The sequence below is a fragment of the Cylas formicarius genome, unplaced genomic scaffold (assembly GCF_029955315.1).
Source record: "Cylas formicarius isolate icCylForm1 unplaced genomic scaffold, icCylForm1.1 PGA_scaffold_1__22_contigs__length_36826433, whole genome shotgun sequence".
Lineage (NCBI taxonomy): Eukaryota > Metazoa > Arthropoda > Insecta > Coleoptera > Brentidae > Cylas > Cylas formicarius.
The window spans coordinates 18,372,361-18,400,149 of NW_026844264.1; the positions used below are offsets into that span (position 1 = coordinate 18,372,361).

General features: G+C 32.8%; 2 protein-coding genes across 5 annotated transcripts in view; one reads left to right on the forward strand and one right to left on the reverse strand.

The window, feature by feature from the left end:
• LOC132697070 (neuroligin-4, Y-linked-like) overlaps positions 1-27,789 on the reverse strand; it is a 489,753-nt gene that overhangs the window by 394,195 nt on the left and 67,769 nt on the right. The gene's annotated exons all lie outside the window — the stretch shown is intronic.
• LOC132697277 (odorant receptor Or2-like) lies at positions 19,332-27,733 on the forward strand. Of its 3 annotated transcripts, none has more exons than XM_060662635.1 (7): positions 19,332-19,441; positions 20,638-21,433; positions 21,507-21,606; positions 25,998-26,099; positions 26,146-26,301; positions 26,641-26,815; positions 26,873-27,733. In XM_060662635.1, exons 2-6 carry the CDS (start codon positions 20,655-20,657, stop codon positions 26,692-26,694), a joined length of 1,191 nt encoding a protein of 396 aa, XP_060518618.1. In that variant the 5' UTR covers positions 19,332-19,441; positions 20,638-20,654; the 3' UTR covers positions 26,695-26,815; positions 26,873-27,733. The 3 variants fall into 3 exon arrangements, with proteins under 3 accessions (XP_060518618.1, XP_060518617.1, XP_060518619.1); XM_060662634.1 differs by having other exon boundaries at positions 26,641-26,804; positions 26,873-27,731; XM_060662636.1 differs by having other exon boundaries at positions 19,346-19,441; positions 21,316-21,433; positions 26,641-26,804; positions 26,873-27,731.

Consider the following 27,789-nt stretch of genomic DNA (forward strand, 5'->3'; position numbering starts at 1 on the left):
CTCTGAAAACATCCGATTGCTCCCAAATCCGTGCGGTAAAATCCCGGAAATGGTCGAAGTGGCTCGCATTCATGGGAAAGGAAACTGACGTGGTAAAGTGACGCTTCCCGCACGGTAGATTGTTGGGTAATTAGGTATTTTACAGACGGGAGTAGAAAAATTGTTTTATTATCTTACAAAATTTAGTGAATGGCAGATCCTTGACAACGGTTGGTAGAACATTGTAGTAATTAATGTACAATTTATTTAACTCGAATAAGCGCAGCCTAGAATGGCCCTGGACAATTAATTCAGATCTCCTGGTGTAGTGATTGCGGCGAGCACAGTGCTTAGGCATATCGTTCTTTAGCTCATGTATGCGAGTGACTGTATGGTAAATAAATAATGATGGTAAGGTCAAAATATTAAGCTTTGAGAAGAGCGGGCGGCAGTGATCACGAGATTTTGTATTCGCAATCACACGTATCACTCTTTTTTGCATAAGAAAAGCCTTGCGACCATGCACGAAACCACCCCACAAAAGAATAGCGCACGTTAAGTGAGAATGGAACAATCCGAAATAAGCAAGTCTGGACATGATAGGAATGAATGACTTGTTTAAGTATCTAATTAGAAACAATTGACTTGACAGTTTGTGGCAAAGGTGTTCAATGTGATCTTTCCAAGAAAGAGTACGATCGATCCAGACTCCAAGTACCTTAACCGGAGCATTGTTTAAATTGTGCACCTTGCTACAGGAGAAAATAAGATGGTTCGTCTTATTTTCGTTTAACTGTAAGGAATTCGACCCGAACCATCCACGCGCTCTATCAATACTTAGGTAATATGGGTTCCTAGCTCACGATAAAAGAATTGTATCATCCGCGTAGAGCGTACTTTTACACGGTATAAGCGAAGGTAAATCATTGATGTAAACTATGAACAGCAGGGGCCCGAGCACTGAGCCCTGCGGCACTCTAAACGATACCGACAAGCTAGAACTATTGAATCTTCCATTCACTTCAACCCACTGAAGTCTGCCGCTAAGGTAAGACCGCAATAATTTGTGAGGTATTCCCCTGATGCCATACCACATACCACTCGAGCTTCTGCATCAGCACTCCATGATCCACACAATCAAAAGCCTTCGTGAGATCGCAAAAGGTGGCCTCTGCTATTTCACCAGCGTCAAAGCCTTCGAAAATGCTATAATAATAATAATAACAATAACGTTAAAGCCAATAACCTGTCATCTGTTTTAATACTTAAATATTGTATAGTAATTTTGGACAAAAAATGTATTTGATTAAAATAATTTCGGACATGTTCAATTGATGTGGCTGTTGGGTTGATATATGTGTAATATGGTCAATTTAAAACCTCATTTAGAGTCAATAATGAATGTAAATGAGCGCACTAGTTAGTGTGTTTAATAACTTCATTGCCATTTTCAAATTGTGATGGACGAAAAAGTAAAAACTTTTTTTTTCTACCCCCCTCTGTAAAATGCCTATTTACACACCGGTCTAGCGTGCGGAAAACGTCACTTTACCTTGTCATACCTAGCCAATTCGGACATTTCCGGGATTTTAGCGCACGGGTTTGGGAGCAATCGGATGTTTTCGGAGATATTTCCCACGCCTTGAATTGTGACGTTTGTCAATTCTGACGATCATGTCAGTGAACGTATTGGTGTTGTTTTTCGAAGATGCACCCAAAAACTCACGCTCGTAGAAAAAGTATAGTATGCAACAAGTTCGGTAAACTTTTTAACTCACTCGTTTATTAAAGACTCGTTCCGCTGCGCTCCGCTCGTGTTAAATGAACTCGTAAGTCAACTGCCGTTTACCTCACTTGTTGCATAAAATACTATTTCTCAATTGCAATAACAAACATTACTAGAATATATTCAATTATTTATTAAAACATATACTTATAATAATCAAACGGTTAGTAGGGAAACAATGGGTTAAGTGGTCATGATTGCAGCTGCGTACAAAAACACATTTATGCACGTGCTGTGGCAGACAAAAAATATTGGAATAATATTTCTACAACTAATATGGAGATACTAATCTAAATAGTTGGTTTGTTGTTGTACTGCTTTCCGCTGGTTAACCCAGCTTAAGATTCGAGATTAAAATTTTGGAAACTTATTATGAATATTTATGGAGCAAAACCGCGATTTTTTTCTTTTCATTGTATTTTAATTTTCACTGCGTTCGCTTTGATCCCACATTTTACGGGTTCGCGATCCAGACACCTCTGCTGAACAGTTCGCCCCAAATTTAATTGGAAAAGTAAACTAACTTTGCGCTTGATTTGACGTACATATTATTCACATTCTGCGTTCTGACATATTGCGAAGACGATCCCGGTTCCGTGCAAATATTGGGGTGAATTTCAACCACATGTTTCCTACCCCACCTCTTCGCGAACTTTATCGGTTTGGTCGATATTGATTCAGTCGCCGTCTTCATGCCTGTACTCGTATCTTTCAAATATGAACTGTTAGAAGTATACTTGTTAATTGATAATCGCTAATGTACTTTCGATGTCTAAAATCTTCATTTACTCATTTTAGGACTAATTGTCAAATTAAAGTAGGGAATTTAAGTCTAATGTTATGTTTTGAATAGATACACAAGCATGCAAAATAAAATTGCCAATTGTACAAAATTAGTAATAAAAAATCTACAACAATGTGCTACATATGCATTGTGTCTCAAATTGAATATTGTCTTTCACGGACCGAAGATATTGACGTATTTTGGAAGTGGCAAATCTGATTTTTTCTTCCTAAGATGATTGATTGATTTCATTCCAATAGACTTCGTTATAATTTACGCAGTCTACTGTAATAGTATTTGCAAATCTTTTGGATTCCTCCTGCGTCCATTGTTGATAAATCGAACTTGGTGACGTTCTGTTGACTTTTTCATAGCTGAACTGAAACTGGCTCGCATTCTACTCTCTACCTGCTTATATATTTTTTGGACGCAGCGGAGCTAAAGGAGGGGCATAAAGGTAAAGATCAGAGTCGCAGTTAAGGTTGTTTGGTTGCTTATAGATTTCTATAGATTCTCGGATTTTTCGTTGGCAGAAGAATTGATTATATACAAGAATTTTGGTTTTATCGAATAAAATCTGATGTTTAGATTCGTAGTTTTATTGGGGAACTGTTGATGGGTTTATTCAACGTAGTCTTAAGGCTTTTACATGTTCACGGAATGGTGTAAACTCCTGGTATCTCAAACGGAATTTTGGCTTTGACGAATTCAATTTGTTGAGAGAGTGGTTTTAAAGTTATATTTCTTAAGATTTTTCATATGTGGTCCGTGATGTTTTGAATGTAAGGAAAGAAAACAGTGGCAAGTGAATAGTTGATTTCGGACTCATTATATCTGGAAGGTGGTGGTGAAGTGTGATTTTTAATGGAACTTTTAATATCTCTAATGTAGAAATTATTGGAGATAAGGTGTTTTAACTCTAGGTTCAGTGACTCAGGTTGATATAGTTTAACAGAGTTGATAACCGATGATTTTTGGGCTGGATGGATGATGTACGAGTAAGCAGAATGGCCCAATGCTAGATTTATTTTCTATTATAGGTAACTTTGAATATGTCATTTCCAAAATAACAATACTCATCGTAATTTCACCTAGAATTTCTAAAAATGTCGTTAGATGATCACATTAGATATTTAATATTATGAAAAAAATGGCAGTATAAAGTAGTAAGCTTGCTGGTTCCTTAGAAACCCTAAATCCTGTGAAAATGCGAAAGGGTAATCGACTGCGAGACAGTAATTTTGCCAATCTAAGCAGAAATTTCAATTTTCCCGCGTATAATGCTCAACATAAATAGTGAATTATCAACTTTATTAACTCAAACGTTAAGCCCGACAATTTAAGATACACAGGAGCCCTAATTGCTAAAGCAGAATTAGATTTCATCCTCGACTTCGTCATTTCCCTTACGAGACGCTACCGCCTCTCGCCTTTCAAATTCTCACGGTATATGAAAGATAGGCACACCGAGTGCATTCCTGGTTCAATCCCGATATTCTAGCATTTCCAGTTAAACGCTTCCTGTTTCTCGATTAGAAATTAATCAAGTTAAACGAATTATTGAACTTGGAAGAGCAGACGTAGGTATACATATTAAGACCGTTTGAAAAACCTAATTTATAGGAGCGTAAAATGAAAATTACAATTCTACCGGGTCCGCGCAGAAAACTACAAGCTTACTAAACTTACTTCAGCTTTCGATTTTAGCTCAAAATAAATAACATCACAAAACCCGACTAAATGCATTTTATATTGTAACCTGTGTGAAGTTTGTAACACGAACCACGCCAACAACATTCCAGAGAGTTTCGTAAACTTAAAAATATAATAGCAAAACATGTTACACTTTCAGAAACCTAAATGATGTTGTCGAGTTCTCGAGGTAGTTTGCTTCTAGAAGTTTCCTCGTTAAATATTCGCCGATACCAAAATAAAACTCGCTCGGTAAAAACAAATTATTTCTCTTCGAAAGTGCACTTTGATGTAAAATTGTTTTGTTTGAACACTCACGTTGGTTTGGTTCGTTAAAACATCATAGCCATTATAAAATATTATTCCATGAAATAAGGGTTTAATAATATACCATACAAGGTTGTCATACAATACTGTAACTATAATTTTTCTAAGACCATTACTTTTTGGATATATTTTTGCAAAATGGCACGAATGGCATTCACTTAGTGGTATGTGACGTGACCATCAGAATTGAAAAATGTTAAAACACCCATGGCTAAATTTCACTAACAAATGTATCCGAAATGTCGAAATGAAAGTGACACTTTCTACACGCTTAATCGATTGATAATTGAGTATTCTAAGGTAGGGACTAAAAAAAAATAGGTTTAGTATAAACATTTTCGAAAGCTGCTTTACGAATTGTTCACTATAATCGAATTGCATTAAAAAAAGACCAACTAGGTATAATAACCAGCAAGCCGTGGATTTTTTTTATTCATAATTGACACTTTATGGCAATAACCGAATATAAATTTAATTTTTTAATAATTTTTGGTGGGATGTTTTACTCTATTATGGGCAAAATATTTTCCAACCGAGAACTTTAGCGAACTTTATCGATGACTAACTTTTATTCGAATAATTACGTATACAAATGTCAGAATGTTGAAAGTTTCGAAACTATCTAATTTTCCTAACAATTCTCGCATTTTAGGTGTGTCATTAGTGTAGCATTTAACTGAATTTATTATCATAATTTTCTTCATCGACAAAGTAATATATGGCAGAAGGTTCAATCAAGCGCAAGCGGTCTGCGTTTTCCAGTTTTTATTATTGACAAAAATTCCTTTAAAATCCAAATTAAAAACGAGCGTAGGTGCATGCTCGATTCGCGTGGCAAGGCCCGTATAGGAATTGGTTACCTTGGTTGGCTATTGTTCGAGAAGATTAATCCGAGATATAATAGTTCGATTATCTTTTTGTGGACGAACCGATGAAAGTTGCGATTTATCAGATACCCCATTTAAGCATTGTTGTGTGTTTATTTTTTTTCGAATGTGCAGGTCCTTATCTCTACCGTTCTGTTGATATCGTTGTCTGTTAACCATTTTTAAATACAATTAAAGTTGTTTCAGGAGCAATTAATTTCTTAACCTTTTCTTTTTATTTGTCGGAAAGCTCGTAAAAATAAAGCCCCAAGTGGCTTTAATGACCTTTCTAGTCGACCGAAGGAAAATGGTCTTTGACGATTTATCGATTTCTAGTTCAAGAAGCGTCACCCAAGCCTATTCGTATAAATTTCACTCTACGTTCCGTTGATTGTAATTGACTCACACAGTGATTATAAAAACTGTGCTTAGATCGCCGCTACTATTTCACTTTCATCGCGCTACTTCCACTACTTCCAAGAACGTTGAACGAAATCTCTATTTTCTCAGCTTTTCCTTTCGTTCTCCTGGCTTGCACTTCAACGACTTATTAGGCTCGGCTAGAAAGCCTTTCTAAACAGCAAAATGGAGAAACACTGGTGTTCAATGGTTTTATTGTTTATTAAAGCAAATAGGTACTATATATACATATGTATATATATATATATATATATATATATATATATATATATATATATATATATATATATATATATATATATATATATATATATATATATATATATATATATATATATATATATATATATATATATATATATACATATGTATATATAGTACCTATTTGCTTTAATAAACAATATATATATGATGACACTATATTCCGGGATATCATCCGTTCGCTTGTTGAACTCGGACTGGAATCCTGCAGACGTTTCGCCAAAATCTCACTTGGCATCTTCAATGCTCGCGCTCCGAAAACACTCCGAACACAGTGTTTGAAGTGTTTTCGAAGCGCGCGCATTGAAGATGCTAAGTGAGATTTTGGCGAAACGTCTGCAGGATTAAAGTCCGAGTTCAACAAGCGAACGGTTGATATCCCGGAATATAGTGTCATCACATTTTTCCATCCGTGAATCAATACGTGAAAAAAAAAAAAAAATATATATATATATATATATATATATATATATATATATATATATATATATATATATATATATATATATATATATATATATATATATATATATATATATATACATACATACATATCCTATTTGATACAGTTCATATCCGGACCACGCTGAAACGCCTTACTGAAGAAGCACACCCTTTGGTAAACGTGGTCTAATATAAAATAGGGGTATCTTCAAAAATGATTGATTGTAAGAAGGTCATGTCAATGACATTATAAAAAATACCTCACAATGTCATTTGTAAAATGCCTAGAAACTTTCAAGTGACCGAGACAGACATTTATGGACAGCAAACCTGTTTATTCCACACACTGAACGGAATAAAACCTTTGTTACGCTATATATAATTTAATTCACAACTAAGGTAAAAAAAATGAAATTGCGTTGGATTTAATTCAACCATCTTCAATAATGCTACACACAAATTGATGTGAAGACTACCTGGTATATATTTGCATAAAGTTAAACTACGACATTTGTTGTTTGAAGCTTTTTAAGCACATAAAAGAATGGAGTAACTTTGTCTTTATGACTTCACCCGAGAGAGTAATTCGCTTTTAATACGCCACGCCGTACATTTTAATTACAACAAATTAAACTTTAAAAGCCGCGTAGCGCTGACCGCCTCTTGTTTGTAATAAGGGCAGATTGTATTTGTTGGATCGGCGGTGTTAAATTGTTTACATAAATTACGAACCATTATAAAAAAAAACACAAAAGGCAGACGTTCTGTTAATAATGATGTCTAAATTTAATTTAATAGCAGAACAACAAGTTCGGAATATATTTGCACAGATTATAAAATGATAATAAAAAATTGTAAACATTCTTGTATTGATAGATAAAATAACTCGTTCTTCGGTATATGAGGTTCTATTGCAATAAAAAATGAGCAAGTTACTCCATTTTCCCTTCGTTTTTTTCATATCATGAAATATAAAAATTAATTCGATTAAACAGTACTATTATTTCACTTATTAACCCTACAAAGTATTGCAAAAGATTCTTACTTCTAACAAAATGTATAACTCACTCGAGAATTCACTATTTTAAAACTTCACTGTATAGGGTGGGCGGTTTATTTTGGGACACCACCTTATCTCAGAAACTAGAGGGGATGGAGTCAAAAGTTAAATACAAAAGTTAATTGAGCTATTACAAAACTTCAATTTATTTTAATGTTGTATATACGGGGTGTTTCAATTCTCTTATTTTAAATAGAGCACTTGATATATTACTTCATTTTTTTTATGCGAAAAATGACGTAAAATATCGGCTAATTTCTTCAGTCGAAAGCATTCATTGTTTCACTTCAGTAAATTTTACTATAAGTTTGTTAAAAGAAATTTCCATATATATTATGACAGGGTATGAAATTGAAGAAACCGCCAAAAAACTTTTTTTTTAATGGAGCTTTTGAATGTTATCCATCCCTTTATTGAAAATGAAGTGCCTAAAAGGGAACGACGAAACTTAATTTCGCTGCAGGATGGCGCTCACACAAGTCAAGAAATTTGCACCTACTTAAATGCACACTGTTGGGCAGAATTGTAGTTACGTCTGGCCTCCAAGGAGCTTCGAGTTAATTCCCCTAGATTTTTTTCTATCGGGTACACTTAAAGATTTAGTTTACAAACACAAACAGTCAACTATCGAGGATCTTAAACATCGGATAAAAGAAGGTATCCAATATTTAAATGGTACTGAATCTGTAACAAATACCATTATGTATTTAAAAACCCTCTATACTTCTTGTATTGCTCTAAGTTAATAAAATATTCACCAACTTTATCGCGTATCCTTGGTCTTTTTCCGTATAAATAATGCCTATATACATTTACATTATCTTTGGATTCTGGAAGATTATGGCCAACTATGAAATGATAAATCATAGTGGTAACACTTTAGCACTTGTTTTATTCAAATGCCGCCATAGCTATCTTACACTAACTGAACTTATATTTCAAAAGAAAATTATTTGTGACAGATGTTTAAAAGGAAATATTTCAAAAAGTAAAAATATTAGGCATATACGACCTTATATAAAATTGTTTTAGTTTTTAATGCTAAATATGACAAGATTATAAAAATAGGTAGTTTCCATTTAAGTTTTTTGGCAGTTTTTTTAATTTCATTTCTAATCTTATTTTTGCGCTTACCCTGTATTAAAATGTATCGAAATTTCTTATGAAATCCGTTATTCGAGTCCTTGGTCTTCAACAAACCTTACTCAAGTGAAACAATAAATGCTTCCAAATGAAGGAATTGGCAGACATTTTACGTCTTGCAAACATCATTTTTCGCATAAAAAATTAAACATGTCGAAAACGGTTAGGCTTAGGTATAGGATATTTATTATACACAAAATATGTCCATAATTTTATACATAATTCATTAATTAAGTAATATGCCATTTAAAATAAAAAAGTTGATACTCGTCCACGAGGAATTAAACACCCTGTATATACAAAATTAAAATAAATTAAAGGCTTGTAATACATCAATTAACTTTTGCATTTAACTTTCCTCTCCATTCCCTATAGTTTCCCATGATAAACGGCCCACCCTGTACATTGTAAGTCGTAATTTCGCTGCTCAGTTAGGTACCATTATAATTCCACAATCGAATTGATTAGCATACATTTACTACCATCCAATATTTAACTTCCAGTTGATAATATCCCAATAAATTCTAATTCATAAACAGTTTCACTTGTTATCCTTGTAGGCAAAGAAATTTTCTTTCAAACTTCAACTTGCGAGAACTGTTCATGAACTGTTTATTCGCTAGATTGTTTATGGTGTAATGTATAATGTATCTTAATTTTGAACCAGCAAATCTTTATCGCACAACTAACTTATAATATTGCCCTCTTGTGACTAATTAATTGATGATTGTAAACAAAGCATAACCCAGATTATTGTAGTAACATATATAATCAGTGTTGTTAGTCATAAACATCTAATAAGTAAATATACCAAATAAGCTTTGCATCTTATTTATCAAAATTAATTTAGCAATATTGGCTTGACAGCTTTAGCGGTGGTTACGCTCACAGATGTTCGGACAGAATCACAAACAAATTCCTTTCTATCTCTGATTTAGACGAAACAAAATATCGATTCGGCATCAAGGGTAGTGTCCAGATTCACATATAAGAATATATAATGTCACTTCAATAACACCAGATATAAACAAATCCATTCCTCTTTGGCTAATTTATTAAAAAAGTTTTGTTATCTTTACAGTATCTGTTATGACCGCTGATGTTGTAACATAGTCGTGATTGTGTTGTTTTCTCTGGTATCCGCGTAATTAAGAAAAAATGAATGATTCGCCTTTGACTTTGAAATCTAAAAATCCCACATATGCAGCATCAACATTCTAGTCCTAGTTTCACTTTGTTCATTGAACAGTACAGCATACTTTTTTATAACTAATTATTAGCGTTTTCGAAAAATTAATTATTTTCTGTTTTTTTACTATTACTATTATTGTGACGCTTGAATTCCTAATAAATTGAAATTTTGGTCGTAACTTGTCCTGTGTTATACATAGACGTTTTAAACTTGCTTTTATACCGCTGTATACTACTTTTATAATAGAAACAGTGAAAGTAAAACTGACCAAGGTGTAAACGTGTGCGTCGATATCCAACATCCCTGAATTGTTTAGAATTTTGTAACCATGACATTTTGACCACCCTAGTGTTGTACTCGTAATATTTAGTTGACAGCCTTTATGACACTTTTCAAGTAACATTACGGATCAAACAACAACACGCACAGGCCGGGATGCTTAGAGAGTTAAATAATACAAGGCTAGTTGCAAAATGTGCGCGAAGAAACTGCACAATATTCAGATTAAGGAAGATCCTTTATTAAATTATTTCTCTTCTAGCCTTTGTTGTTGCAGTGTTCAATGGATCTGTTTTTGACTCGCTTTTATCATTTTCAAAAAAAAAAAAACGAAATTACCAACCGTTGATATCAAAAGGCTTCAAAACAGATAGGTCGACTATCCGAAACGGCGGTTAACAGATTAAAAGTCACGTACTCGTTAATATTTACCCATACTACGATTGGCCTGGAGGTAGGAATTTTCACAAAAAGCGACGATACATAAACTCTGTTTCAAAACGCACACGCTGACTGCGCAATAATTAATGAGGCAAATATAATTGGAGCCTACATTATCTCAGTTCCCGCGTGCACCTGGAAATGCTGTTACAAGATTAAGCCTATACAACCATGGCGTTCAACTTCGCCGGTACCGGCAACATCGATGTTCAAATTAACTGGCTCATCTAAATACAGTTACTGTTTCTACAAGATTTCGAGACTAGAATTATTGTTTGATGCAATGCTTTTGTTGTCGTTCGTGTTGACGAATTTTCAGTATTTGGCGTGTCGACTATGGAATTCGCGTTTTTTAAGTTCAATTCAATTTAATTTACTTATTGTTTAAAATAATTACGCTTTATTTAATGCTCAAGACTGTTCTCCATTTTTTTATTGTATGTATACACTTTAGATCTTCTTAAATTTACTACTACGGGCAAGGTACACGATTATGATAATTCTCCAGAAAGTTTTGTAAGCAATATTCTACACTTTAACACTTAACATTTGGGGGCAAATAAGAATAGAAATTACTTGATATCAAACTAGAGAATCAATGTTAATAGTAAAAAATTTAACCATTTTATGAGTTACCCCGTATATTTGAAAATAATTCCAAATTGTTCCTTTTAGTCTCACCTATCACTTTTATATTTAACATTTTTCTCTAAACAAATAATAAACGAGGTATGTATATTACTTTGACACACTGTGTGGACACCCTGTATATTGTTTGGGGGGAGCTGAAGGAGGGGTACGAACATTGTCAACAACAAAACAATCTTCATTCAGCCGATGACAATGTTTATGTCCCTCATTTAGCTCCGCCTTCCTCAAACAATATAAAGGGTGATTCAATAAGGGTTTCCACATTAAAATAATAAAAAAAACTCGGAAGAGTATAAAAATATACAAACATTTTTATTTGCCATTTTAGATTAGTGTTACAATTATGTATGAAAGATGATGTCATTCAAATGACCCCCGCGACTCATGTGGCATGACGTAATTCGTTTATTGAAATTTCCTATCAGTTTTTGACACAATTCAGGTTCCATGCCGGCTATTTCGCGTCTAATCTCCTGTTTCTGCTCTGGAATAGTGTTTGGTTTATTTCTATACACTCTGCTTTTTAGATACCCCAAAAAAAAAATCTAGGGGAGTGAGATCACATGATCGCGGCAGCGAATTGATATCGCCTTTACATGGAATAATCCGACCAGGAAACTTGCCCCGCAGCAATTGCATCGTTTCTCTGGATGTGTGACCAGTGGTTCCGTCCTGTTGGAATCACAAATCTTCAATGTCCATACCTTCCAACTGCTCAAAGAAAAAAACATATATCATGTTTCGATAGCGAACACCATTAACCGTAACAGCGTTCCCGCATTATCCTCAAAAAAAGGGCCAATTATTCCTCCGCACCAAACAGTCACTTTTTGAGGATGTATTGCTTTTTGAACAATCTCTCTTGGATTTTCTAATCCCCAAATACGAGCATTATGTTTGTTTACAAAGCCACCAACGTGAAAATGTGCCTCATCGCAAAAGACGATTTTCGTTGAAAAATTCTGCAAACACGCGGAACTGTTGATGATCTTGAGGTTTCAAATCTTGAGTCATTTGGACTTTATATGAGTGTAGATGCAAGTCTTTTGTTAAAATTCGCTGTGTGGTTGAATAAGTAAGGCCCACTTGCTGCGATCGATGACGAATTAATGTGTTTGGACCTTTGGCTACACTTTCGCGAACAATAGCAATATTTTGATCTGACCGACTTGCACGAGCACGTTGAGGGACTTTGAGGTTAGCTACAAATCCAGTTTGTTCAATTTTTTGAACCACATTCCAAATTGTCCTCTCAGAAGGACGATTTTGGGCGCAGAAAAATTCAGGTAGAGCCCGAAATGGATTTTTTCTTGATCGACCATTTTCATAATAGGCTTGCACAATTTTCATACGTTGTTCAGTCGTATCCATGACTAATTTTGTTTATGTTTTGAGGTTACAAATCTCATATGATAATAAACAAATACAGTGGCCTTTCAAAAATATTTCAGATTGTAATGTGCAAGCAGGTGCAAGCCAGTGTCAGTTAGGCTCTGAAAAAGCCAACAGGATAATTGACGATACGTCACCAAATTTGATTTATAAACAACCAACGCTGGAGGAATCCAGATGATTTGTAAATAGTATTACAGCAGCCTGTGGAAGTTTCTTTGAAAGATCTTCAGTTCTATTGATAGTGATTTCAAAACATCATAAGTTTTATCAAAGCACTTATCACTTGGTATGTTTTAAATATGTCCTTAATATAACAAGATCTATAAATGACTTTGTAGTCAGTAGTATGTTTTGGCACTAGAGGAGCTCAACGGTGTGAATGCTTAGTAAACGAGTACTTTTTCTACTAAATACTATACCATATCGTGACAAACATCGAAAACATGGTATCGCGAGATGATTTTTTCCGCACGCTTATTCGGTGCATAATTGGGTATTTTAGAAGGAGTGGGAAAAATAAATTTTCTGCACTTATTGTATTGACATCCCTATAGATTTCTAAAAAGATTTAAGAGAAAAAGCTTGTGCTTTCTGTTTCCCCATAAAACATTATTTCTGGTGTTCACACCTTATAATTATATAGAGAATGCATCACCAGCCTTAGTTCCACAGCAATCTTTATAAACCCCTTTTTAAACCCCTGGGTCTGTTATTCTTGAACTGAGGTGGCTTTTACTTGATGAAAATCCATTTATCAAAATCAATAAGAACTAAAAGTTCAGATTTTCACGAAATTATATATTATGACATAACAATTGTTTCGACAACACCGTGTCTTTATCAAATTTGATAAAGACACGGTGTTGTCGAAACAATTGTCATGTCATAATATATAATTTCGTGAAAATCTGAACTTTTAGTTCTTATTTATTTTATCTGTTTTTCCGTTATTTTTATAATTATAGGGCGGAGTTTATAGGAAAACATGTGGGGTTTTCACGGAAAATTCGCAACAGTAGCCATCCATATTTCGCTTCAAATTCAGATGGAAGCGTTTTTATTTCACTAGTAAGCTCAGCAGTGAGAGTACGACAGTTCGTAACGGCGAGCGAATTGTGATATTGAAAGCAACATAAACTTAATTAATCTAAATTGATAATTATCGAATAAGTACGCAAAAGAAATTGGTTTTTGTTTTGTATAGGCAAACAACTCGGAAAGATTGTTTAATGCTTTATAGAAATAAAATTATGAAAGTGTCCCATAACTAACTTTTAAATGAAAATTTGTTTGGTTTAGATCGAATATTTTTCTTTGTGTCAAAATAATTAATAATTAAACTCTCATAATGAACTTAAAAACAAAATCCATGTCATATGAACGAAACAAAAAAATATGGATCATTTATTTGATAATTTTACCGGTAGTCAATTTAAATTTTATAATTTTTATAACTGTATTCTAAATTAAGATAATCCGTTCTATATCTATATTATTCATCAAAATCAAATTGCGTGAAAGACAACAGTAAAAATTCATTTGTTCAGTATACATGCAACTTATACTGGTGTAGTACTTAAATAAGTGAGAAGAATTCGAATCAGATTTTGAAAAAAAATCAAGCGGAAAACTAAGTCCGCAAAAATCTTAACTAGGAAAGAATAAGCTCTTCATTGGACAGAGAACCACGTAGAATTTGCATACATTTTTGAATACATTTTTCCTTAACTGACTGTAAGAAAGGTCTACATGCCACACTCGTATTTTTCTTTGTTTTTTATAAATATGTTTTATAACCTTTTTGAGTATTCAACTTATGCCTACTGAATATACATTTAAAATGCATATTAAAATAAATAATATATATAAATAATAAAAAAATAAAATAAAAAATAAATAATAAAATAAATAATATATATAAAATAAAATAAAAAATACATTTGATAAAAACACGGTGTTGTCGAAACAATTGTCATGTCATAATATATAATTTCGTGAAAATCTGAACTTTTAGTTCTTATTTATTTTAAAATGGTCGACTAAAAGAGCAATTAAAATCATTAATTACTTTAAGTATTTACTAATTTGCTCAGGATCGCGGATTTATTTTATTCCGCAGCGATAAAGATCTATTTCACATTAGTTGTGACTTGGTGAAGCTCTATAAGGCCAACAACCAAAGTTTAGATAGGACATTGCTTTTTGCTATGTATTATTATGGAATAAATAAAGACAAACATGGAAAAATGTTAATATTTACATGCATAATTTTTCGCATCTTCTGTCCTAAAGTAACTGCAAATTATGTAAAGAAAAGTTGAAAATTTGAAAGACTCGTGTCAGTTCACTGCAGCATTATCAGGTTAGTAAAATTTAATTAAACTGCCTTCCAGGCTTCAAGGCATGCCTTTTGACTTCTTATTTTAGATATGTGAAAAACCTAAACGATTCTGTAAAGCATCCGATCTTGGAATACATATTAATTTCGATAAATGTGGCGGCAGTGTCTTTCGATGTTATATTATTCACGTATTTACTTCTTGATAATGTTTACTCTTTATACCCGGAAAATATATACTTGAAAACGCGTTTCATGAATTTTTCCTCTTATCAACGGACAGTAATGGTGCTACTCGTGAATCGATCACACAAAAAATCAGTCTGGGACTGCCCCAATCGGAAACATAAAGGAAAAATACAATATGATGTAGCTATTTATTGTTATCCATTGTATAAATGTTTCGGTCTCCCATAAAAGTTGCTACAAAAGGAAATTATTGGATACCCCACTTTCAAGTGCAATTTTTCAAATTTGCTGCTAGAACAATGGTAACGTGACGGTGAAAATGTACTTTTATACACTTAACAAACATTCCCCTTTCGTACTATATGAACCAATATTGTTGAGACTGTGTTATGAAGCAATATTTAATAAAGTTTTGCTTATTTCCAGGACCGATACAATGCTACCATATTTAGAACTGTGTTTTACCTTTCTTTGCTGGGAGCTCAAGTATTCACCATGGGACCTATTGTCAATGACGTAATAATACAAGCAATCTTAGTTTTATTCCCTCATTGTCTGTCGTTACTGAAAACAAAATTCAGAGCATAATACTTACGGATGCCGTATATGAAAGTCCATGGTATGATCAAAATGATGAGACTCTAAAAATGTTGCCATAATAATTCGAAGTAAAAAACCACTGGTATTAACCATTGGACCATTCAACCCTATGACCATAGCATCTGCTGTTGGGGTAATGGGACATCTTTGTTTTGCACAATATTGCTCAGAACTAACCAATTTTTAGTAATACTTGCAAAGTCCTTCGCGTTTTTTTTTTTTTGAGCCACATTTCCGCATTTTAAGTTAGTTTAATACATAATAAGTACCAACTGAACATATTTTAACTATATTTTTTATTTTCAGATATATAAGGCATCGTATTCATATGTAACTCTGATGATACAAAATTATCAATAACATAAATATTTTCTGACTCTTTTCGATGTTACTCAATAATACTAATAGAAGTACATCGCAAGTTGAAATCTTATAATTAGTTATTGATGATGGGAGGAAAATATTCCAGCACAAGGCAGCTGGGTATGTAACATTAATCAGGAAATGCTTTTCATCTTAACTAAATTCGCACTTCATAGTTCCTACCAAGGCTCCTTAAAAATCCACTTTTTTTTCTTCTTCTTTTCTTGGTTTGTGCTTCGTACATGTGCACCTCCTCGTTTTACAGACTATTAGCTGCTAGATATGTGGAGGTCTTGTTGATAATACATATAGGAACTTCTATAAATGTTCGTCAGTTCAAATGTTTAAACGGAAAATGGTACAAAATGCAGGTTAGTTTGTAAAATTTAGGCTCATACCATCATTCCCTTCCCTACGAAAACTTCATAGCCACTTGAAGTACATCAACTTAACAATACTTACGGTGTCCCTCTATTATCTCATTGCTATCCCTTCAATTAGTGGCAACTAAAATTTATATCGTAGGTCTGCTAAAAAGTCTGCTGACACAAATTAACGATTTGTTATTTGTTAAAATCTTTATTTATTTATTTTTTTCACTGAAATGTCAATTCAATTATTTTTTTTCCTGAATACTTGCGCCGACTTATTATATTTGGTAAAGAAGAAAAAATTATTACATAAATTTGTAGACGCTTTTATCTTATAAAAATTCTGCTAACGTTTTTTTAAAGACAAGAGAAAGTTAAAAATCTAAATTCGTCTGGAAGTTCCCAAACCCATTGAAGAAGCTTTGTGCATCAAGAACAAGTTTTATAGATTATAAAATCTTATAAATAATTCAGCGCACACAAAATATAAAACATACCCGCATTTTCATAAAACCAATTTAGGTTATTTCCATAAGTAAACAGAGAGACCCTTGTCGAGTCGCAGACCACTCTGCGAATATTGTGGCTCTAAACTCTAAGTTGTCAACTTTGGCGATAAAAGGAACCATTGGTGCTTACATTTGGGATGAAAATAAGTTGACTCTACTAATAAGGGATAGAAGTTGCCCACACTGAGTACTTGCTCGTAATATACTTACTTAGGCGAATAATCTCCTAAACTGTGACAAAAACACAATGAATTAAAGATAAATAAATGAAATAATTTTTGTGCAAAAGCAACTTGAAATAAAATTTGTCGCGTTGCTTATTAAAATTAAGCAAGTCAAAATATGATTGTGTCTCTGAACGTTGCTCATATAGATGATACAAGTTTGTATAGGATTAAATCCTACGAAACAACAAACTTCTGCCTCGGGTTATGGTTCATTAAACGTTCTTCGAAGCACTGTGTGTCTGTATATTTCACAAATTATGCAAAATCTAATACACATGAGTTTTACACCCCATGACATGCACAAAAAATTATTTTGCTTGGTTTAGAATGTTTGTATATTTATTACAAAATTAAAATATATTTGGATAATTTTGTGCGATTTGTTGAACTCCAAAAAATTGTTTTCTTCAATTAAAACAAAACAAATTGAATTCAATAATCTGTGATTCGAAATTATTCGAATATTTCAAACAACGTTTTAGTGAGAACAACACAGTTTACTGTAAAAAGAATCCTATAGCGTTAAAAGGGTTTTATTTGTTGGAAGTACTTACAAAGTGCTCCCCGAACGAGAATTGGATAAATTAAAACAAAATAGTAGTTTTTGGAGTCTTAATTTGAATCTAACCGTTGTTCGCCTGGTATCTCACAATACTCAATATAGTTATTTTTTATGTATTTCACGATTATACGGGAAGTAAGTTTTTGATTTCCTAATCACATTTTTGGTTAGAGAATTTTACGAAAATTACGTTTTAGTGAATATAACATTTCGGAGACGTGCATTTCATTTTTCATTTAATTTTATACTTTCTAAACAGTAAAAAATTAAATCATTTTTTGAAGTAGTTTTCACGTAATACTCTTATTCGTGAAAATAACATATTAACATTAAACGACGAACGTTGTATTATAAATAATATTTAATCAAACTGAATATTGATAATAACAAATCAACAGTAGTGAGCTATGCATCGAAAAGCACAGCTGCAGTAATAGCCGTACGAATATTTATTGAATTATTTATTGAAGTAATCACTAGAAGAAGTATGTGTGTGTGTGTGTGTGTAAATCAAAGATTATTTTTGGTCCTTTTATTAACGTAGTTATTTCAATGCCTAACTCAATAAATCTAAAATTCAAACTAAAAATGCTAATTCTAATAAAAATCCGAAACATTCAAAGGAATGAAAGACAAAATAAATTGTAAATAGGATAATGCACGGCCAGATTTTACAGGATGTTCTTTAATGGTGTCATAAAGATAATTCTTCAGCCATTAAATAAAAATCTTTATATTAACGCAATTCCTAAACGTTGAAGATTTCTGAAAAAAAATCTTTGTTTTATATTATGAAACGATGCTTCGAGAAATTTGGTAACTGCATTCTGCATTCTGGTGTCTTCTATGTGAAAAGACATTTTCAGGTTTGCCACCAGTAGCACCGGTGTTCGTTTGTAGCGTATATTTATGAGGAAAAAATGGCAAGCCATTGGCATTTTTGCGGTAATCTTTTCTGTGTAAATGTCACCACTTGCGTTTTTCTTGTCAGCACTGACTAATAAATAACACATACACACTTCATATAAATGGCTATTAATATAAGTTACATTATTATGAAGATGTAGAATGTAGAAAAAAAATCTACAGATTAAACGAACATTGGTTTCAGTTCCACATGGGTTTCATTATCCACCACTCAATTATTATGGACATTATGCTTGCTTATAAATATTTTTGGTCGAAAATTGTTACCAACGGAACTCATTTACCTGATACTACTAGTTGGAACCCTATATAGGAAGACCAAGACTAGCTGCCAACAACCCAATTGTACGTTACACTAAAAATTAATTTTCACATCGTAATCACAATGCGTGCGCCGCCGGTTTTATTTCAACATCTGTCTTTATAAATCCTGCTTTAAACTACTATTACGGTCTGTTATTTCCATAATTATAAGGCGGCGTTTATAATAAAACACACGTTGTTTTCAAAGAAAACTCGCAACTACGCCCATCAATATTTAACTTCGAATTCTGATGGGAAAGTTTTTATTTAACTTGAAAGCTCAGAACAAAGCAGACGATCGTTTTAACAGGAGAGCGAGAGAATATATTAAGGTAATTAATTATCGAATTTGTGTGAAATGTTATTAGTTTTAGGTACCCACTTGTAAAAAGCTTTAATAAACTGGCAACCATTTTATTAATTGAACTAAAAGTAGGTACGAGTAACAAAAAAATATATAAATGTATTTAAATGTGAAATTTAAATTTTTGTTGGATTTAACAAAATGGAAAAAAGGGAAATAAGAGAAACAATTTTGGGGATCATATAGGCAACTTATATAGTTTTAAAAAAGTTTATTTAAAAAAAAAATCAATAAGGTTGGAGGCTGAGAAACTGTTAAATGTTGTAATTTTGTTTTTCGATCTAGGCGAATAACGTGTTTTTTCGTTTTTTTTTGCAAGCGGTTGATAAATTATTGTTTGATTTTGTTTTTATTTTCCCCAAACAGTTTTTTCTAGTTTTGAGTTTTGAGATCAATTTTGAATTAAGTACAGTTACCAACGTTCTTTTGTATTTTTAGACCAAATTCAGCGTAAAACATTTAATGCCAAAAGGCTTTACCTTAAGAAAATGTCGCAAAACTTTTTCTTATTATTTTAAAATCTCACAATTAAAAATTATAGAGTTTAAAACTCTCTCTTGTAATAACACAACAAAATAATCCATTTCCAAGAAAATTGCATTGCATCATCACACCATGCGCTGGAAACACTTGACTTTTTTTATATCAAATTTAACAGTACAATATGACAGTATTTTGATCAATTTTGTTACGGAAAATAAATTAAAACTATTAAATATAATTGCTGTAATCTGATCTTGTAATTTAATTACTTGCATCAGACTGTAATAATTCAGGAGTACCGATAATACTTTGACATTTACTCTTGCTTTCAAATTAAAAAAATATGTGGCCAATTAACAGTAAGCACCTGCTTTTTGTCCAATTACAGAAAAGAGAAAAAATATATTTTTTCTGAGCAATACAATGATTGTGTTATTATCGCTTTTTGTACTTAGTCAAGATTTATAGTGATAATAATTTTCGATATCCAACTCTTCCAATGAACAAGGTTTATTAACTTACTAGTTTTACTAAAATGGTCTTCTATTCTACGTCCATTTGACCGAAAATCTTTGTACTTCATCATTGTCTTTTGAAATTATACATCTTTCTAATTTTTTGATGTAGATATATAGCTCGAAAAATGTGAAAAGAAATTAAAATGATAACGATTTGTTCTAGGGATCACTACAACAATAATGCCAAAGCCTAAGGGGAACATTTTACGAATTTCAAAATACTTATTAAGTTGCGTAGGATTTTGGAAGTTTGAGGACTCAAAGCAAAACTATGTTATTAGAAGCATATATTTATTTTATTCGATGGCCATTAAGTTTTATTTCACAGTAGTGGTGGTTTCTATTTTTATTCAATTTATAATAACAATCGCAAACAATTCATCGAATTCAAACACCGAGACTTTTAGACAATTGTCCCACCTAATTAGCCTTTTAACGGCGCATTATATTATGCTAGTCACTCAAAGTGCTAAATTTGACAAGATATTATCGCACATGACAATACTAGAACGGTCAATGCTCGAAAGTGAAGATAAGGAAGTTTCCGACTCTCATTTAAATGAAATCCGATACAGCAACCATGTCAGCTACTCCTTCTCGATATTGACACTATGTACCGGCTCATTTTTCCTCTTAGAGAATTACAAGAATAATGTGAGTGTGGCGAAGTTGAATAAAAAGAACAACCAAACTTTGGAAAGACCACTACTAGTGGAATTGTATTATTATAAAATAAACAAAGACAAACATGCAAACACGTTATTCATAGCTAACGAAATTACCATAATCCTGAATACTTTCATTATAATTTCGACCAAAATAATAATATTTACCTGCATAGTATTCGCATCGTCTGTCCTCAAAAAGCTGCAGATCATGTTTAGAAAATATGCTGTGTACAATGATGATATACCGATGAACCTAAAATGTCTCGTGTCAGATCATTGCAGCGTCATTAGGTAAGTACAATTTAATTAATTCCATTGACTAATTATTTAAATAGCTTGTACTACAGGTACCTCCTTGTTTCAGATATGTCAAAAATTTAAACGATTCAGTAAAATATCCGATATTGTTGGAGTACATCTTAAATTCGATGAGCGTGGCGGCAGTGTCGGTTGAAGTTATAATGGTAATGTAATTTCTAAGACAATCTGTATCTGTAATTAAAGCAGTGCGATTAGCGCTTAGACCTACTTCCTGCTATACGCTACTTATTCCTCACATCATCAGGCGCACTTTCGTTTGGATAGCTCAATACTTTCCTCGTGGACAGCAGTTTTCTGTTTCACCCAATAGTTTTATGAATTCTTTCTGGTATTCCAAAGTAGACCAGAAAAACGTAGACATGATAAAATGGTTTGCTTTTTGCACACGACCCAAACTTTACGCATAAAAAGTTTTGATAGTGAGGTATTTCAAAAGGTGCAGGTAAAAGATCTATTTATAATATAACCGTATCCATATATGGAAGTGAAAAGAGATTCATTTGCTTTATTTCGTGCCAGTACCATAAGTTGATAATTACGGAGATACATAAATTTGGTTTAGGCCGACTAAGGACTATTGGACCGGTTTTTACTTTTACGATTCTAGGGTCTGAAAGCAACAATATTATAAAATTTTATTTGCATATTGATATACCTTGATATGTTACACAGCTACTGTAATTTATATGCTTTTCTTTGACTGGGTAATTTTAGCGTACATTAAAAATTTGAAACTTTTGCAAGTGCAAGTACAATATAGGGAACCGGTATCATAAAGTGGACCACCGTGCTTTTATATTGAACCTCTCCAAAATAAGCAAATAACGAAGAAAAATACATCTGGTAGACATTTTAAAAACGTATTTTATTAAAGAAAAATTCGAAAAGTAAAAAGTATTTAGTTAGGCATATATCACATTCACATATAAATTTGTTTTTTGATTGCATATTCGCACATGATTCACGACTGCTTCAGAACAAAACTTGTAATACCACTAGCTGGCGTTAATTTTTTTTTTCGATGGTCGAGTAGTTGTGATAACAGCAGCCTGTCGAGTACGAGTCGGTTTAATTTTGTCCTCATCAATTTGTGGGAATCTAGAATTTCTTCAATATTATTGACGATTAGTGGAATCCACATTTGGACGTTAATGTTTCTGTTTCTGAAACTGCTTCTTGGGGTGAATGGGGTTCTGATTCTAATATCATATTTTCTTTTGAAGTCCTGTCTTTAAGAAACTCGATTAACGGAATATTGTCAAATTTTCATCTGCTTGTCTACTTTTCATTTCTATCGACTAACGATATTTCGCTTTTTGGGAAGCCATTAATAGTTATGGCCGCTCGAGGATATGCTTCTTGATATTGAGACACGGTAAGACCAGGATTAGTTCTAAGCCATTTCTCAATTGCTACGTTGCAATAAAGCTGCAGTGGTTTAAAAACCGCTAAATATAGAGGTTGTAGTCTGTGGGTTGTATGCCCTATTGTAACATGATGACAGTATTATTACGTGCCAGCTCAATCGGCTCAACATTGTTTGAATGTGTGGTGTTGCCATCAATAACTAACAAAACTTTGTTTTCTTTGGTAGGTTTCACAGCATGAATGAATGTTCCCAACCACTCCACAAACAGCTTGTCATTAATGTGTCCTGTATCGGATATTTGTATTTAACATCGGGGTGGAGCTCCAATGCCTAAGTCATGATTCATTCTTTTGCCCTCAAAAATTATCATCGGCTCCACAAATTGTCCTATAGCACTCGCACAACCACAGTCGTATTGACACACCGTTCTTAACTGCAAAGCTATGATCTAACATTGCTTTGTCACTGTGCAGAATCTCGATTGGTCTACGTTAAATATATTTATTGAGTCGAAATTATTATCACCATTTATTTATTTTTATTTATTTATTATTTTTTCAAGAAGATCGAAGAAACTTTCTACATTTTCCAAATTAAAAGCTTTGCATCTGGCGAGACAAATTGATTCTGGTTGTTTCTGCATGTTTTTATCCGCTATTTTAAAAGCAACTTTGCGTTTTTTTTAGCGTCACACCTTTCAAGATAAAAAATCTGTTTAAAAGAAAAGTGTAGCTAGCCTAAAACATTTCCGATTGCCATTAGTCGGTTTATTTTTATTTTCTAAGTGCTTTTTGAAAGTTACCTTCGGTATGCTATACATTCGACAAAGTCCGTTTAAGTCATAATTATTATTGCCTTTATAGGCTTCTAATACTTTAGCCATATCAGCCTGAATCCACTGGCCATACTTATTTTTCTTTTCAATAGAAGGCATTCTGCAAAAAAGAAAACAAGGAGTAGAGTTGGTACCCCAAATTGGACACCGATATTTTCTGCGTAGAAAATTGTAGAAAATTGAAATAATGGTTTTGGTTTCATTTAGTTTAACAGTGCCAAACGATATATAGAAAACTAATAACATAATCTTCAATGGTCGCCTAATTTGGACAGTCCATTTTGGGCAACCAGGTTCTGATCCAATTTAAGAAAATATGACTTGTGAACATGTTTTTTTTAATTTCATCTCAATCTCAGATTTCTGACAAAATATATGCATTTATTAAAATGGCGGTTTGAAACAGTCTTAACCGTGCCGAAAATAAATGAATATTATATATCACAAACTTAACCCACTTGAAATACCATGGCTTTGGTTTGTCAAAGAAACGAAATACACCTCAAATAATAATTTTAATTTTGGTGCCCTCTATCATCGGAAATCTCATCTTTTCGTCTAAGACGAAAGCAAAAGCAAATCCATTACACATCCGATACAGTGTTGTAAAACACCACGTACCGTGCATTCAATTTATGTTGATAACATTTTAAGTGGCTGTAACTTTTTTGTTTTTAGAGATATCAAGGTAAACAAAAAAAATGTATGGTTAATAGCCAAGTTTTTTTCATATATGTGTGTGACGTATAAAAACATTATCAATTTTCTGACATACAAATATCATATTTTTTTAAATAGAACACTCTGTATATTATGTATGTATCTACTAGAATGCCTTATTTCGATTACAATGATGTAACACATTTTACATTTAAGTCCACTTGTTTTTGACAAATCGGCAAAAATTGGACATTTTTATATAGTTTCAAAGAATGCCCTGACCGACATATAAAAAATATGTTTCTGTTTGACATGCTAGTAAACAATGTTGATGGTTGAATTATTGTCCAAGTCATTATTGTTAAAATGCTTTTTCGCTAATTTAGGATCCGTGAAAGGAGTGATATGCTTTAAGTATACTTTCTGAATAATAAAAGTGCAACCACAGTTCGTCGTCAGTATATTAGACTTTATCCAGAGCGCCGAGCTGCTTCAAAACTGATATTGCCAAGGCTTGCAAAGAAATTTGCAGAAAACGGTAAAATATTAAATTCTGAAAGGATATGGCGGAATCATAATCTTTTAAATGAAGAAAATAAGGCAAACATATTGGGATTCGATATCCAGTTTCCTCTAGAGTATATAAAGAGACAGGTATTTTGCGGAGATCAGTCCACTCAGTTTTGAAATTTCGTAAAATTAAGTGCAGAACAATGTCAAAGGAGGATGCAGTTTTGTTTGGATTTTTTAAATAGACATAATGAGAATAACAATTTTTTGAAAAACATGTTATGAACTGATGAAAATTCGTTCACTACAGGAAAGGGTTGGAATAGACAAAATACACGATATTGGTCTTCAAATAATCCTAGACAAATGCACGAAACAAAAACTTAGAGGTACCAATCAATTAATGTATCGTATGGTGTCATAGGTGGGCTTATTTTGGGCCAGTTAACTGGAGATCATTGCAACTTTTAGAGCACCAAATAGAACAATATATAGAAGATTTACCCTCCTGCCACTCCTCACAATGTTGTGCAAGTTAAAAATTGTCATAACAAGGAATATCCCAGACGTTGGATAGGGACCAGCGGAACTATGGATTGGCCAGTCAACATCCCGATTTAACTTTAATGGATTTTTTCTTTTGGAGACACATAAAAAATCACGTGCACAGAACTCCTTGTAATGTCGTGGACCTTCGGCAAAGGATTTCAGAGGCAATCAATCAGTTAAGAGACATCCGGAAACGTTACTAAATGCAACACATCATACAATTAAAGTGTATGAGAAATGTGTTCGGGAAAATGGTGGTCACATACAGCAGTATTTTTTACTTTAGTGTGTCTTGTCATTTTTTGTTTTTTATTGTTGTTGCAGTCAATCAAAGCACTCTTTAAAATTAGATAAAAATTTCCTATTTTTGCCGATTCGTCAGAAAAACACATACATAATATAAAAGGTGTTACATTTAAAAAAATATATGACGTAAGCTTATATCTCAGAAAATTGATAGTATTTTGTTTTATACGTCACTCGGCAAAAAAAACTTGACTACTAACCTTACATTCTGATTTTTTGTTTACCTCGATATCTCTAAAAACAAAAAAATTGCAGCCTATTAAATTGTGTCATGATAAATTGAACGCACGGTACATCTTTTTTAGGAAGAACACAATAATTTGATGTTTAGGCCTGCATTCTACCTTTGTTTGCTGGTAGTTCAAGTGTTCACTATGGGGCTTATTTCCAATGAAGTGATAATACAGGTAAGTTAATATCGCCATATATTCCATTATGGAAGATTTTTTTTAGAGCATTATGCTTACGGACGCCCTGTACGAAAGTCCATGGTATGATCAAAACAAATATATTCAAAAATTATTATTAACCGTCATAATTCGATGTCAGCGGCCTCTGGTATTAACGATTGGGCCGTTCCAACCTATGACTCTAGGGTCTGCATTAGCGGTAGGTTTTTTCTTCTTTATTTCTACGATCTGGTTGACAATTTACTTAACCGACAACAAAAATTTGAAGAATTTATTCACAATATATTAGAACTGCAAAGAGTTTCATGCAACTACAAACCCAGGCATAAAGCATAAACACAGGAATAGAATAAGTCCAATTTAATAGTGTCCATGCAGTCGCATAAATCTTCTGCGTACTGGAGTGAACCTAAGAAAAGTTCCTAAAATCTCCGAAATCCAGATAATATTGACCTTTGTATTTCAGTTGGAATTTTTAATATTTTTATGCGCTTGTTAACTAGCTTCACGAATACTAAATTATATATTTCCTTTCTAGATATGCAAGGCATCTTATTCATACGTGAGCCTGATGATACGAAATTATCAGTAACAAAACGTGTTTTTAGAGTGTCCGTCGTTCATCATAAACTGCTCGGCGCGCCACCAATTACAATCTCATTAAATAGATTATATCGACAGAAAACTTTGGATGCAGTAAAGGTAGCTAAATGGTTCTTATTACCATTATGCAATCAAAACCGGTGAAGATTTATATTAATATTTTATAGTTTCCGATGGCCTTAATGCACATGCTGTTTCCTATTCGCAAGAGTTCGTCATTAGTTCTACAGTATAGTGGTTGTCCCAGAATCCCCCAACACATTCAAGATTTCTGTATGTTCAGCAGTGCCAGAAGGCCTTTGCGATATCTACGAATCTATACACTGATAGCTTACTCTTAGATAGATTCTTTCTGTGAAATTTATAATGATACCCTGTACATTTTTGTTTCTTTTGGATCAAAACTGGTTTCTTGAGAGATATTTGTACATTTCCAAGAAACTCGCGATTTTATTACGAATTATCTTTTAATAAAATGTTTTCCTAATGTCTAAATTATAAAACATTATGAATATTGTTTCAGGTTTTAATTTTCGCCTTTGAATAAAGATTTGGTTAGTGGTATTTTAAAATGTCTAGGACACTCTCCCTCTCTAAAAACCTTTTTTTCTACTTGTTTATGTCGTTCTGAAGTCACAAAATTTTTATTTATAAACTATTACCATTTAAAGTAATTTAGGTAAATCAATGAAGGATGGAATTCGTAATTACCAAATTTATTTTAAAAATTGATGCCTCGAAATATCTAACAAAATCACACCTTTATATTTTAAAATAATAAAGTTATCTTTCTGGCGATATTTCATTCAAAAAATGGCGTCATTTGATACGCCACTCCACTTAGATTTGGAATCATATTTTCCATGGTTCAAAAAACAAGAGGTCAGGCCTCATCGTCTGACATATTTAAAAAAAATATATTGAATAAATATGGAGAAATTTTGGTAACAGGGAAACTGACAAAAAATTTGCCAAAAAATGATAATTAAGACACCCATTTACAAACCCAGCGTTGAACCAAGATCTGAAATAATAAAACAGTCCATACTATTCATCAAATCGCTCAACCTCTTGCCGATCGCGG